The following is a 14,748-nucleotide window of genomic DNA, read 5'->3' on the forward strand; positions in this document are numbered from 1 at the left end:
ATTTAGTACAATGGAGAGACATGCTCTTAAATATATAATCAGGTGTTCATATAACTATGAACAATTGCATCAGAAGTATGAAAGAAACTGTTCTTTAAATATGTCTACTATAGCTAAGATACTCTTCACATGCAACTCTGATTGGACATTTACCAAAGGAATTGATTGCCTTTGATGTGGCATTCACTTAAACAACTTTCTAAAATCCTGAAAAATCCCACCTTGAGGAAGATAGGAGAGGAAAAGAATACAAACAAGTCGTGTTTATTTGAATGTAAAAACATCTAGGCCAGGTCAAACCTCCATTTCTGCTAATTCTGTACCCACTGTGTACCACAAACCAAGCAAGCAGTAAAAGCATAATATGGAAGTGCACGCACAGAACACTATACCTTTTTAAGTTTATCAATCATTTCTTCTATGAGGAAGTCACCATTTTGAGAAACCTTACTTTCCATCTGTGTCAGCCACTCACAGAGCTCCTTGTTCTTCTCACTGAAGACAGCCCACTCATTCAGTCTCTCACTTACTTGCTGCCGACGTAAAGAGACCTTGAAACATTTGCAGAGAGTAAAAAACAACAAATTACTATATGCATTGACGGGATGGTTGAAGCACTTTGTATCTCCAGATGTACCTCTTCTGGTTCTGCAGATGTATTCCTACCACTTACCTGCTATTAAAGCAAACCGTTCCTGCATGACCCTGTGAGTTTAAAGATAATGTTGATCTTTGGATTCCTGCTGCATACTAGGAGGTATCCAAGACTTAGAATCTCATGAATATATTCTTTTTGTTAATATCTCTATTCTCAAAGGTTTCATTAAGAGAAATAAGTTTTCTTATGATTTTTGCCCACTTATAAATGCTATAAAGTATTTGAAGTTATTTTTTCTCCCGAGACATTAGAGAAAAAAAGAAAAATATAAATGGTCGATTAAAACACGGACTAGCTATATGCAGAACAATATCTAACTCAGAAAAAACTCTAAAAGATTGAACAATTTGTGCATGAGTGTTATCTGTAAGCAGAGTTAAACCAAATGTACATTGTATTTTTCAAAAGCAATTTTCTACTGGAGTGCTGATATACACATTTCATAGATCACAATTTCTGTAGTACTGGTATGACAACTTCAGAGATTCCAAAGAATTAAGGTATGGTGTGACACAGAGGAATAGGCATTAAATGTCAGTTAAAACATATGAAGCTGTAGCTAATGCAGGAAGAAGAAAAACCCAGCTCTGTTGAGAAATTGCTATAGATGTTGTATCATCTCAGGGTGAGGTTAATAACAGACAGGGAAGGAAACTGAAATCAAAAGAGTTGCACAAGGTTAGCACAAAGTCATCTCTCATGTTTCTGACATATGTACAACTACTTACTTTGTCCTCATTGCAATCCCAGTTGTTTCTCACTTTATATCAGAATCTCAACTGAGAAAATGAAGATTGCATTTTCATGATAAAAATGATTACTGTATTCTTTAACTACAGTGCTAGATTTGACAGGAGCACAAACACGATCTCACATTTCCTTTCTGTGGTTCTAAACTTGATGGCAGCTCTCCGGAAATAAGCAATGACTGAACAAAGTGCAGCACTTCTCGAGGTTACATCCTGAAACACTCAGTATGCACAAACCCAAGATAAACTTTCTGCATTTGTCTCCCTCCTTTGCCATAAACATCTATATGCAGCAACTACACTGTAGCTTAGAAGTTTCCAGGTGGGCTCACTCAAATGTAGCTCATCATATGCTCTAAGCTATCAACTTTAAATAATTTCCCTACTTTTAGAGTTTTTTTGTGGTCCTCACAAGTGCCTTACATGAGCTAACTATTTCTAAGTTTGTCCATTTATGTCTGCACTGCAACCGCTACTGCACCACAGAAATGAGGATAGTCTGAAAATCAGGATGAGGGAGGGTCCATTATCAGGTTCTCTAGGTGCAACAGGAGGCAAGAAATGCATTGAAGATCATACAGTACAGCCAAGTGCAATTTGCAGCCACATATATTGCCCTCAGTTCAAGAGAAGAGCAAAGCTGATGTCTGAAAAAGCAGAAGCTATGAGCAGCGCAGAAGTTCTGATGAAGCCAACGTGGGGAGGGGACATCCTTCCTGCACCCAGCTCCTCCCACAGCAGTGAGCTGCTCTTGCTCTGCTCTCGCCCAGCCAGTCAGGTCACTGCCCCACATTGCACAGCCAAGACTACAACTTTTTGGCTGTTTTCTCAAGTCTGCTATGACCTCAGGGTTGTGACAAAGTTTGAGAGATGCAGAAACACCAGTGGTAACTGCAGCAAATGCTTCAGTGAAAGCTGACTTGATCCAGTAAGAACAATGTTTCTTAATGGGAATTTCTTCTTCCTAATAGAGCACGTCTGTGTAGAGGAGAACTGCAAAGTGCAACATAGGTTAGGACACTTCTCCCCTTTCCACACCTCATGCATTAGGCAAACCAGGCAGTTGGTCATCAAGGGTTTCCTCAGCTGTGAGGAAGACCGGGGAGGTGTGCACGAGAGGAGACTCCTGCTTGGAATCACCCTGGAGAAGCCTCTTTCACCCCCACTGGCTCTAGAAAGACTTCTTAGCAGCTACAACAGGGCTAACATAGGATCCATCTGCTCACATACCAACATATGAGCTAGAGAGCTAGACTCATTTCATGGTTAAATAGCATGTGCCACCCTTCACTGCAGTTCACCTTGTCCTACAGTTAGTTGTGAAGCTGGCTCACTGTGCATGGTATTAATCTCACCCAAATGAGAGTTTCATAAAGACTAGTTGGCGAGACAAGAACTTGTTTTAAACAATTATGCAGATTGTTACATTTCCAGAGTAAAAGGAAAAAAGAAAAAAGGAAAAAAAGAAAAAAAAAAGAAAAAAAAAGAGAAAAAAAGAAAAAAAAGGACCACATACATATCATATATACATATTATACGCATATCATTACCGTGTCATTCCCAGCATCCTTCCAGAAATTAGATTCTTGACTATCACTTCACCTGTTGGGGACTTTTTATTGTTTTCCACAGTTTGCAGTCAAGCAAAATGTCATTCTTAAAGATGGATTTTCCCTACGAACAGGCAGGCTAAGCTTAAATTTGAATGGTACCTGTCTCTACATACATCTTCTCCTATAGCTGTCACTTACATTCAGTTTTGACTCCAACACTTTTTTTTTTTTCCTACTTTGCATGAGTAACTATATCAAGGCTCGGTCCTATACTTGCCTGGTGGCACAGCTCCTCCCATTGTCTCTGCAGAAGCTCTATGCGCTCACTGAGGATTGATATGTCATCTGCGCTGATATAAGCAGACAGTGTATCCTTCAGCAGAGAGAGGTGTGCAAGATCTTCTGTCCATCCTTCAACAGCGTTCTCCAATTCCTGATTACAAAAAGTGCACAAATGAAGAGGACCAGTTTGCTAAGACACAAAAAATTGAATGTGTTCAAGAAGCTGGCAGAGAACATTGTTATCCCATTGAATTAATGAAGTTTTATCTGAGTATTGCAAAGGATTATTTCAATCAGTTTAAAAAAGAAACACCAAGCCTATATGTGTCAGCACTTTCAGAATTGGAAGAGAGGTACCGTCTCAATCGAGAGTGATACATCAGTCTTCTAACAAACTATCAAAACAGAAGTACCACTCAAACATCTCCAAAGTCTGAGGGCATTTGAGGCTCCCAAGTATTTGTTTGGATTTTTCTGTAGTGAGAGTATTTTGAAATTTTACCATGTTTCTAAACTGCAGTCTTAAAGTAGTATCTGAAACAAAAAAGCACTAAAACAACTGTTTAGATACCATGTGCTTATTTTTCCCACTTAGAAAAAGCTTTATTTCTTGAAGAAATAAACACGCCTGTACTGAGCACTTTCACAGTGAATTTCAGATCCTATTCTGATCTCATTTTGATAATTTGTTTTTCTTTATCCTGTGGGATTTACACTGCATTAAGAATGTCCAGGTGCACGGCCCAGCTGCTCTACAGGTAGTTTCTTAAGTTGTCACAGTGAAGGCTTGCTGGTTTGGCTAGCCAATAAAGACTACTGACAGTAGGAGATGTTGTATATAAAGCGTGCAGCGACAAGGTAAATAGTCAATGGACAAGTGCTTTACCTTGCAACGAATTTGTTCTGTATGCAACTCATCGTGATGTTCTGGCAAAGGCTGAGAAACCTTTTTCTTGAATGATCTTAGCTTCTCCAGGGAATCTCCTATGTTCTTTTCACATTTCTCCCAGTCCTGAAAGCAGAATAATTATTATTAGACTTTAATTTAGATCTCTACTATACTAATGCCAATCGATTTGACTAATTAAACCACTAAACATCCAATAGTTCTGCATAATAATAGCATGACCTAAAATAGTCCTCTACATAACAGAATCAGTGCTTATATCATATATACAACAATTTGCTATTGTTGTATATATGATATATGTATATACATACGGCAAATTTTGTAGAGCTCTACTAATAAAAACACACCTAAGTCTACTATTACAGTATTTTCTAGATCTTCTCAGTAAAGTTTCTCTCCCCCAAAACCATTTTCCACTTCCTCTCTTGAACGCCCATGTTAAATAAGCCACTTTAATTTCACAAAAGCTCCATTCAGATACATCATGCTCCAGACGAAAATGTCTAGGGATAATGGTAATTCAGATCAGACTGAAATACCTGCAGTGCCCCTCTAAATTATGCTCAGCTACAGGTACCTCAGTGTTTGCATACTTTCAAAATTTTAAGTAATCACAACTTACCAATAGTCACCAGACAGAACCATTTTATCTGAGTTATCTGTGTATTAAAGATTATTAAAAGAGTACTCACAGACAGAAAAATCTGTTACAACCCAGTCAACCTATAACAAATACTAGCTGTGTGATACCACAAGACTGTGTTTTCTTAGTTTTCTGTTTCAGTGTTACTTTCCTTCTACCACTGCCTTTCTATTTCTCTCCTTCCATTTTTCCCAACTGAAGCAAATATTTCATGGTCCTTGTCAGGATGTGGAATTACAAACAAGAAGTCTTAAAAAAACCCTCTCTCATTAGCATCTTTTTTCTTTTCTCTTTAATGGTCTTATATGATTGTAGTCTATGATTTCCTTAATGACAAAATGTATTGTTTTAGAATGTACTGCTTGTGCTTCTCATTTGGTCAGAAGATCATTAAAAAGGCACAAAGATCACTTAAAAGGCATATATATAAGGCCAAGACAATATCATGCAAAGAAGGAGTGATATCCATGAGGCCATTTGTATAAACTGCATGGCAATTTCCTTTCTTATTCTCCTTCAAGTATCAAGTTTTATATAATATTTAAACAAAATAGCACAAAATACCACAGACTTCCTTGATTATACCAGAGATTAGATTAAAATTTGGCAATCTTGGCAGAAGCTCAATTAGAAGCTGAGGTAGAAGGAACACAGCCTGAAGGAGGAAGAATGACCTGCATGTTTGAACTTTTCTGAAATAATACTTCATTTTCTTGCACTGTTTTGCTTCTTGTTACTTACAAACAAATTTGTGTCTGTAATTCTGTGAGACCTCTACAGTTGTTCTCAAAATCATTTGCTCTAGTTTGTTTAAACATGCATAAATTTTTCATTGTTCTCTCCAGAATGAGTAAAAGGGAGGAAAACACAGGCAAAAGTTAAATTTAACGTATCATCTTGAGTGTTTACAGTGAGGTTAGTAGGCACTATGGATACTGCTTTCATTAAAACAAAGCTCAAAGCTCAGGGCAGAAATTTACCTAAAATAGCAAATACTGCAGACACTGAAATGAATCACAAACTACTTGATGGCTAGATAGATCTCGACACTGGCATGTAGAGAGAATAAGATCTTATTTTCAATATAGCATGTAATACTATATAACCAGCATACTGCAATGTAAAATACACCTTTGCTATGTGTTGAAAATGGATCTTGCAGGAATTTTTAAGACAAGAGTTTGGTGGTGTTATTTATTGGCAGTGCTGTAGATATAATAAAAATATCAACCAGCACGTACACCTACTGTGAAGAAAATACTATTTCTTCATTATAGAAACGGTAAGTTCATGCAATTCCTCTATTTGCTCTCATCGCTTGAGAATACTTCATCCAGATTCACTATGCAAAACTGTGATCTCATAAAAAGAATAAGTATAGAAGAAACCACACACTTACTTTCAGTACCAAAGCAAACTGTTTCTTTTGCTCCTCAAGAGAGATGCTAGCTGTCTTCCAGCGATCCTGAATTTCGGTGAGCTCTGTTTGCAGGGCTGCCTCTGCTTCGCTGTCGGCACAGAGCAGTAATTGCTTCCCTGCTTCCACGGTGAGGATATAGCTCCCTTGCTGCCTTAGGAGAACCTTCTCTTTAAGCTGCAAAGATAATGACTTTCTTTCAGGTTTGTCTTTTCAAGTGAAGTTAGCAAGGCAGTGTAATTCATCCTAAAGCCCATATTTTACCAATTAACTTTTAACTACTAGATGGAGTATCTTGGCTTAAGCATGGACTATAGTTCAAATGCTTTATCCTTTTCACAGTCACTTACCACAGCACACTGTTAGATAGGATTTTTTTTCCAAAGAGATAAAGATTTTACTCCTTCCTCATCCATACCAGTATCTCAATCACACCTCAAGAGGAATGCTGTCTCTGAAGCCTGTAATGCTCATAAGCTTTATTATTATACAGTACTTTCTAGCTAAAATACTTTAAGATACTAAGCTGCTAAATAGATACTGCTAATCCTCCATTAAGATGGACATCAAATACCCAAAAGTCTCCTTTTTCTTAGCTGGAATTCATCTTCAGAATGGTGCATCATTTCTGTGCACTTATTCATTCAAATAAAGCTTCATTGGGGGGTCAATTATAAGCAAAAGAGGAACAAGCAAGGCTGCAAAGAGAGCTCCTAACCTCTATACTGCATAATCTGTTATGAATTTAAAGTTCCTTTCCATCAAAGGGCTGCTCCTGAGGACAATTCCAAAGAATGACCAACATCCAATAAAGCAGACAACCCGTATCCAGTGCACTTTTAAAATCATCAGATCTATGTTATGAAGTATGAAGTCTATAAAAAGGCTTTTTTTTTTTTCCCCCGTTTCTCTTTCTTTAAACACACTAGACATACCAGCACTTCATCCAGTAAAGCTCTGGCTTGCTGCAGTGGGATAGGAGCATTGCCCAGCCTGCTCACCGGCTGGCAGGACATTTCCACCAGCCACTTGCGCAGCTTTTCTGCCATTTCCCTATAGCGCTGCCACTGGTGGATCTGGCTGTCAATGATTCCCCTTCTCTGCTGTGCCCGGCGAATTACTCCCTGCCATTGGTTACTGAGAAGGGTCAGCTTCAGATAAAACTCATCCCTGTTTAAAAATAAATAAAATGAATAAATAAATAATAAAAATACAAACACATAGTAACATCCGTGTTTTGATTCATCATCCATTTCCTTAATGAAATAATAAAACAGAACTGGAGGGAAAGGGAAGATGTTTTCTGGCTGCTTACTATGGAGAAAAATACAATCAATTCTCATAAATGTTGGCTGAGGTTGAGAACCCCATACCTCACATACATGCTCCAATTATCAATACTAAAAATACCTCAAACCCTTCATAGATGGGTAAAACTGCATCCTTATCCCCAGGAGTACACAAAGCTCTCCTAACATCTCAATAAGCACTTTGTCTTATACGAGGACCATGATATCCTTAGCAAAGCCAATGCATGTATACAGTTTTGAAGACATTACTTTGATTTTCATTCATTTGATCACAAGTGTCTAAAATAAATTCTCTGAGACATGAATGACTTTTTCTTCCATCACATTTGTGCTTTAACTGATCTGAAGTGTCAAAAGTCCAAATGGCTTAAGTCAAGAGCAGCTCACTGCAAATCTGTCACTGCATGCTCATTTGTAAAAATAACATTTGGGTGGTACACAGAGAAATGCATCATTTATGAAGATCCAAGACCAGTCTTTGTCAGAAATCCAAGCTGAAGGCAGCATTTTTTCAAACTACATTTATGTATTCAACCCATAGCATCCTAAGGAATACTGACTTTTTGTCAGGAGTAAGACCTGACAAGTCAGTAGCTTAATCACATCAATAGCAGCTTCCACCTGAGAGGGGTATCACCTGAAAAGTGATATGCCATTTTCTAAATTTAAGTCACTCACTGGTTAAGTATTATTTCACATAACCAAGAGCAGCAACAACACAGAAAGCTGTACCTGTCATCCACCTGTCCTTGTTCTAGAAGGTGCTGCCCATCAGAGATAATTGAATGCAAAATTTGCTGGCGGCTGAACATCTCTGCCTGGAATAGCTGTTATTCAGGAGACAAGGTGTTAAAGCAAGAACTTACATTTTCACTCCATGTGTTTGTACTAGCAAAGATGAATTTTCATTTATTTAATCTTATTGCAAATGGATTCAATGGGAGTTTTATAATGAACTTAGAAAGGAACATATTTAATAATTTTAGTGATGGACTGACTGCTTTTAGTATTTTTCTTAGGTTTTTTTTTTAGGCACTACATTCGAAAGCTAAATAATCTAAACAGAAGCAAAGTAGGATGTTTCTTTGAGTACAGATTCGTGATCAGCACTGTAATTTTCAAAATAATCTGGGTTGTGTGTTTACTGCAGTAACAGCAAGGGACCTTTTTTTTCTGATATATTTAAGAATATTACAGTCCTTTGCTTTGGAAAATCGAATTTATGCCTGCAGTTTGGAAGAGAAAGTGTTATTAAAACTTTCAATGCAATATAACACTCACAGTAGAGCCTATTTAAAAGAAAGGAAACTTCTAAAATGAGAATGTGGAAATTAATTAGCCATTTCATTTTTTTCCACAGGTCACTGCCATTTTTATAATACATTTAAAATCCTTAAATATTTTAAGCATTTTAAAAATATTTAATTATTATCTAAATTATGAGCAAAACACTCCTAAATGCTACTTAAATAGGCATCACTTTTTTATATATATATATATATATATATATATATCACTTAAATATGTTTTAAAACACCTCTTTTCCCTTAGTAAGAAACTTCTGTTCCTATCACCTCTATTTCCATCATTGCCAAGAGGCAATGAATGTAGCATAGGAGGCAATACCTATCTGTATTATTGACAGACTGAGATTAAACAGAGTTCAACTGTTAAACTGTGACCTTTTTTTGAAAGAGGACAGATGAAACAAAAGCTTATTAGGCATGAAGAACAATCCTTAGCATGGATAGAGTTAATCCCTACCCAAAACAAATGAAATTTCTGTCAACCTCAACTTGTTCTGTGCATGCCCATTAATCATCTTTGTGCATAAAAGGGATAATCCATTATGTGGGACCACTTGCTATTGTAATTTCTTCCTATATGTAGATCACTAAGAAACACAGAAACAGAGACCAAAGGCCACAACCAGTGCACAATATCAATATATTTGAAAAAAAGCTCAGTAATTGAGTTGACAAACAATATGTCCCAAATTTCAGCACTTTCTCAAATGCTTATTGTAGTGTATTCTCACCGCGATGGAGTCCTATGCAATGTTCTAGCAAGCAAATGGATATCTGGAGAAGTGGAAGAATGCCTTGAAGACTTCCCTTACAGACAGGGATGCAGATGTCAATATTAGTGCATTATATTTGGAAAAGGCATCATCACCTCCACGTTGTAGGTCTGGTTTGCAGTCTTCAGTGGGAAGCTATTTCTAAGTAAGGCCAATGAGGTAACTGGGGTTATGTTTGAATAAACATTATCCATGTCACGAGTCAGCACTGGAGAGCTGATAACACAGCTGGATGCATCCCAATATCTATTCTGGGAATGTCTGTAGAAACAACCTATTTTCTCATTATCTTCAAAAATACAAAACAAAGCAATCTAGGGTGTCATCTCAAGAAGTTTAGACTTGACCTTTCTCTTTCAGCTGTGAAAGTAGAAAGCAACTTCCTCATGGTTATTAGGAGGCATTGTGAAGAACATTGCATGCTAGATACATACATTGGAGTAATTTAAAATACAAAAAAAATATATGTGAGTAAAAAGAAAATGCAATTTACAATAGATGAAGGAGCCAGAAATTAATTCCCTAAATTACAAGCCAGGACTCCATAGTTTTAAGAAAGAAAGCTTTCAGAAGTACCTCAATAATATGTAACTGTCTGCTCAGATCAGGTTCAAGAGAAAAATTTTAAGACATGCATGGTTTTGATATTCCAAAATATCTCACTTAACCTTGTAAGAAAAAGCAGAGCAGTGACTAGACCCACCGATAGCATGGATATATTCATTTAGATAGTGATGAGTTCTGGACATATAAAACTCTCCCATAAAACTGAGATTTCTCAGATTTCAAAGACACACTGTCCTATCAAGGCTGACAGAACTGAGTGGAAATGAAATAGATGACATTTGTGAAAATAAATATTATTAAAGAAAATATATGCTACCTTAAGTTCTAATGATTGTGAACTACTTTCTGATAACAGAAGTTGATTCAAAAACTACGTTGTGAGATGCAAGATGAAAAGAGAGAAGGACATGACTTCCTCTCTCATCTGATCCAGAAGATCTGGCCTGAATCTATGGGTGGGTCAGCTAGCATCTGAAAAAGTTGTGGGAACTAAAAGTGCTGAATCCACATGGGAGCTTTGCTGTGAAAATTGGCTTGTCCTTCTTGATCTTTACCAGGATTCTTGGCAGTAACAATATATGGGTGGAGAAAAAAAATGTGCATAAAAGTATCACAAGGGCATCTTTCAGTAAAAATTGAATCAATTTGTCCTTGTAGAAAAAGCCGGGCTTCTTGTTTACTGTAAACAGGCTTATAGACAAATGACTCCAGCACAGAATGAACACATAATCAGTTAGTGCTTCAAGAAAACATTACCAAAGGGAACACAAATGGTCACTCCACGATGAGTTATGCAACTCAATCTTTCACAGAAAAGTATTCCTTTAATACGCTCTTTAGCTGCTGCTTACTTTGTCAATATGGTAGCATGTAAGCAAAAACAGATGAACTAAAAAACAGGGACTGAAGTGTCTTCTGCAGTCAGGACTGAAGACAAAGGGCCAAAGTGCACGAGGACAGTTAGGTTTTATGGCAAGAGCAAAATAACCCCTCAGGTCCCACTGGCACTCCTTGATTCCCCTGTTAATAACCTGAAGTGTACTAAACACACGGACACACATGCAGAAATACTGATGAAAGTTTCATACACAAAATGCTAGGCACACTTAAATCCTTTCCTAAATTGGGTATCACCGATATTTTTGCATGCTGATGTTTTTAAGTTAACTTATATTCATAGTTAACTCATATTCATAGCCCATTTCAAAGCATACTATTACACTGCTCCACAGAAGAGTGTGCATTCCTTTTAAGTATAAATAGTATGTGCTGTAGTTATGTATAAATACACATTATGACTTGCCTCGTGTGCCCTCTGTTGCTCTAAAAGGCTCTGGTAGTTTCCAGAAATCTCTGCAGCCAGCTTTTGCTCAGTCTGTAGTAATAAGTCCATCCAAGTCTCACACTTCTCCAAGAAGGTCTGCTGCTGCAGCAAGAAAGACTGAAGCTTACTGAAAGAAAGAAAGTTGAATTCAGTTAAGGTTTCCTGCACCTACAAACAGCGTCAAGAGAGTTCGGTAGCAAGTTTTCTAACAGAAAACCGAATCAGACAGTATATTTCTTCTACTATTGAGCTCTCTTGCTCTATTTGTTTAGTTTTCACTTTGAACTATATGTTTTCCATCTTTCAAATTCTACTCACTTGTCACAATATCACCATTTCAGCACCGAGTCAGTAGCTCACTATCTGTTTATAAGGGCACCAATAAGAAGAGTTTTGTTTAATGAAATGAAAAATGAAATTTTAACATAGAAAGCTTTTCCTCTTCTGCAGAAGGTATACTTTCTAGTTAATGCAACCCAAGAAAATTATGCAATGTCTTAGCTGTCCTCACCTGAATCTCTCTGTAGTCTGAGATGAGATCACAGACCAATGTCTGTTCAGATTCTGCATTCTTTTGATTTCTTTGTCATTCAGTGGAAGTCTGTAGCCTAGCTCATTAAGGCGGTCCAGATCTGGTGCCATGCTGCTGAACTTCAACATCTGACTCTACAACGAACAATAAAAGTGATAAATACATAGTTCCATAATAATATTATCATAGTCTGCAAAATTACAAGCCAACTCATAACTGAACTCCAGCTCAACTAAATTTGGAATGGCCTTGGTTGCCACCAAGTGGTAATCAAACCCTATGCCAGGGAAGAATTCCATTCTCAGTTTTGAGCCTCTTTGGTCCCAGCCCAGAAAAAGATTTAAACATAAGCTTAAAGATGCACTGAGAAGTACTTAAATTGCACTTGCATAAGTGTTTTGCTGAACTGGGGACTTTTATCTCAGAGCTGCAAAAGCAGGTTACTGATTGAACCTGCATGTCTGTATTGCCAAAACAGTGAGCTTTTCTACTTGTTTGTTAATCTGAGTGAAGGGCTGGCAAATCCACCCTGCTCATACAGGTCTTAGGTTTTTGTTTTGCAATATGGACTTAATTGGTTCATTAAATAAACAAATGCCCTGTGTTGCTAGCATGTCAAAAGTGGTATCAGGGATATAGTTAATTCTGTTAGAAAAGAAATGGAAGATTAAAATGAGAGTAAAAAGCCTAGATAGCAAAGTTTGTCAACTTCTTATCAGGGTCCCTAAAATGGGAGGAAAAAGCAGGCAAAAACTAAACACAGAAGAGTGCAGATATATATTACATTGTACATGGCATGAATGTCCACAGTACCCATTCTAACTATTGTAAATCAAAATATCCAAAATGAGTAGATGACTTGGTTCCTAAACTGACACAAAAATCACATAGTTTCAAAAAAGTAGAGATGAAACAAAACGAAAGAAATCTCCCAAAACCTCTAAAAATTGATTTTCAGTCACATTCTGATTTATTATTCATTTTAACTAATTTGCCTTTTTATTGCCTCTTTTCACAAACACAGTAACATGGACAATCACTCTTTGATTGAGTGACTGAATTACTCTCAGTCTTATACTTTGCATGAATGCTAGGCCTTTAACATGCACTGAATGAATGTATGATTTTTGTGGAAATGTAGTACTAATAGGCCACCATCAAAAATGAATGTTTTCTACAGCTATTGCTCACTTTGAGTTCCTCCATCCGACTCTTAATTGCTGAGAGATCAGATGAGTGACTCGGATCCTGTCCTTTCAGTACTTCTTCTGCATCCATTATCCAAGCCTCAAGCACTTGCAAATTCTTGGCAAAGGTTTGATAGTCCAGTACTCCAGCCTTAAACAGAAAAAGACCCACAATTGAACAACTTAGTATCATGCCACTTACTGTCCATATTGCCATTATCCTTGTTACTCCTATATCTGAGAATAGCTGTTTAGGAGCATTTGCTAATATGAGCAAAGTTTGTTTGTTTTGCTCACAAACTGAACAGTGAAATTAGGGTTTTGTTACCAGAAGGGCACTGCTACTCCTTTAGAGTAAAGGCTACCTTAGAACTTCAAAGTGCTTCCTATGTATGAAACCAGGACTTGATGATAGGCAAAAGGTAGCATTTCACAAAGCACGCTAGGATCTCCTTGCTTTGAGATAGCTAATCTTCTCCAATCTCCTTCTACAAAACTAAAGTTCTCTGTTTAATTTGCCTACTAACTGAGCTATTGGTTTCAGTTACTTAAAATGCAAAATCTCTCTTATGTTTTGCATTTTTTCATAGCATAGAGGTTTTATGAGCATATTCTAGACTGAATTTCTTGGATAACTCTGCTTGTCATTCAAAAAGAAGTTGCTGTTTTCTCACTCATATGCTTTCCTGTGGAACATATTCCTCCTGTTTTTTTTTTGTCCATTACTCTCTGATGAAACTAGTAATTAGCAACACATACTGTTTAGATTTGGAAGTAAATAATACTTGTCAGTATGATCACTGACATTAACAGGAACTGTTCAAATCAATGCTACATAATTGTTATGAATCTCTGCCCCCTTTTTTTACCACTAAAGAACCATCTAGGAGATTATTTTGTGTAAGCACTACTCCTGTCTGCCGAAGTACCATCCCACTTGGCATTTGAGGATGGACACATTCAGCCGCTGCCATTGCCTCTGAGGTTTGCTATCCTCTTTCTGGATATTTTATTCTCTCAGATTTGGCTGCAAACTCCACGGAAACCTTCCAAATGCTGACGAACAGGTAATTTTCTCATTGAATTTTGGCTAATCTACATGCTATCATGTACAATGGGATGATCAGGTGCAAGGACTGAAAATACTGCATATACCTGAAGCACAGCCTGTTGTTTGAGTAGAGTCTGTTCTAGGGCTGACAGATTTTGCTTTAGAGAGAGTTGATCAGACTGTATAGCTGCTGCTGCTGAAGCTTCCACTTGACTTTTTAGCTCCTCTCCCAGTTCTTGAAGGACAACTAGTGACTCCTGAGCTGTCTTCAAATCTTTAAGTAGATCCTGTGGCAACATATTGAATAAAAATATAAAACATTTACCTGGGCCAGCTCAAGTGATATCACCTTCCCTTGGTCTAAACAAAGAATGAAGTGAGTGAACCACATCACTATATCCAGAATTTATATTCACTACCATATTTAAATGCCGGTGTCCACTAATACTCTGTATGCAAATGAAATGATATGCAGAATAAAAACT

General features: G+C 37.2%; 1 protein-coding gene across 1 annotated transcript in view; it reads right to left on the reverse strand.

Annotated features, from left to right (window-relative positions):
• Positions 1-14,748, reverse strand: part of SYNE1 (spectrin repeat containing nuclear envelope protein 1) — a 224,829-nt gene that overhangs the window by 35,230 nt on the left and 174,851 nt on the right. Inside the window, exons 118-127 of the mRNA XM_026044390.1 lie at positions 14,368-14,550; positions 13,217-13,363; positions 12,005-12,159; positions 11,473-11,620; positions 8,255-8,349; positions 7,148-7,382; positions 6,195-6,389; positions 4,129-4,254; positions 3,238-3,393; positions 393-551 (exon numbers count right to left, since the gene is read on the reverse strand). Of these exons, the coding sequence (XP_025900175.1) occupies positions 393-551; positions 3,238-3,393; positions 4,129-4,254; positions 6,195-6,389; positions 7,148-7,382; positions 8,255-8,349; positions 11,473-11,620; positions 12,005-12,159; positions 13,217-13,363; positions 14,368-14,550 (1,599 nt within the window). The remainder of the gene's footprint in view (positions 1-392; positions 552-3,237; positions 3,394-4,128; positions 4,255-6,194; positions 6,390-7,147; positions 7,383-8,254; positions 8,350-11,472; positions 11,621-12,004; positions 12,160-13,216; positions 13,364-14,367; positions 14,551-14,748) is intronic.

Source organism: Nothoprocta perdicaria, unplaced genomic scaffold (genome assembly GCF_003342845.1).
Source record: "Nothoprocta perdicaria isolate Ctin4 unplaced genomic scaffold, notPer1 scaffold_36, whole genome shotgun sequence".
Lineage (NCBI taxonomy): Eukaryota > Metazoa > Chordata > Aves > Tinamiformes > Tinamidae > Nothoprocta > Nothoprocta perdicaria.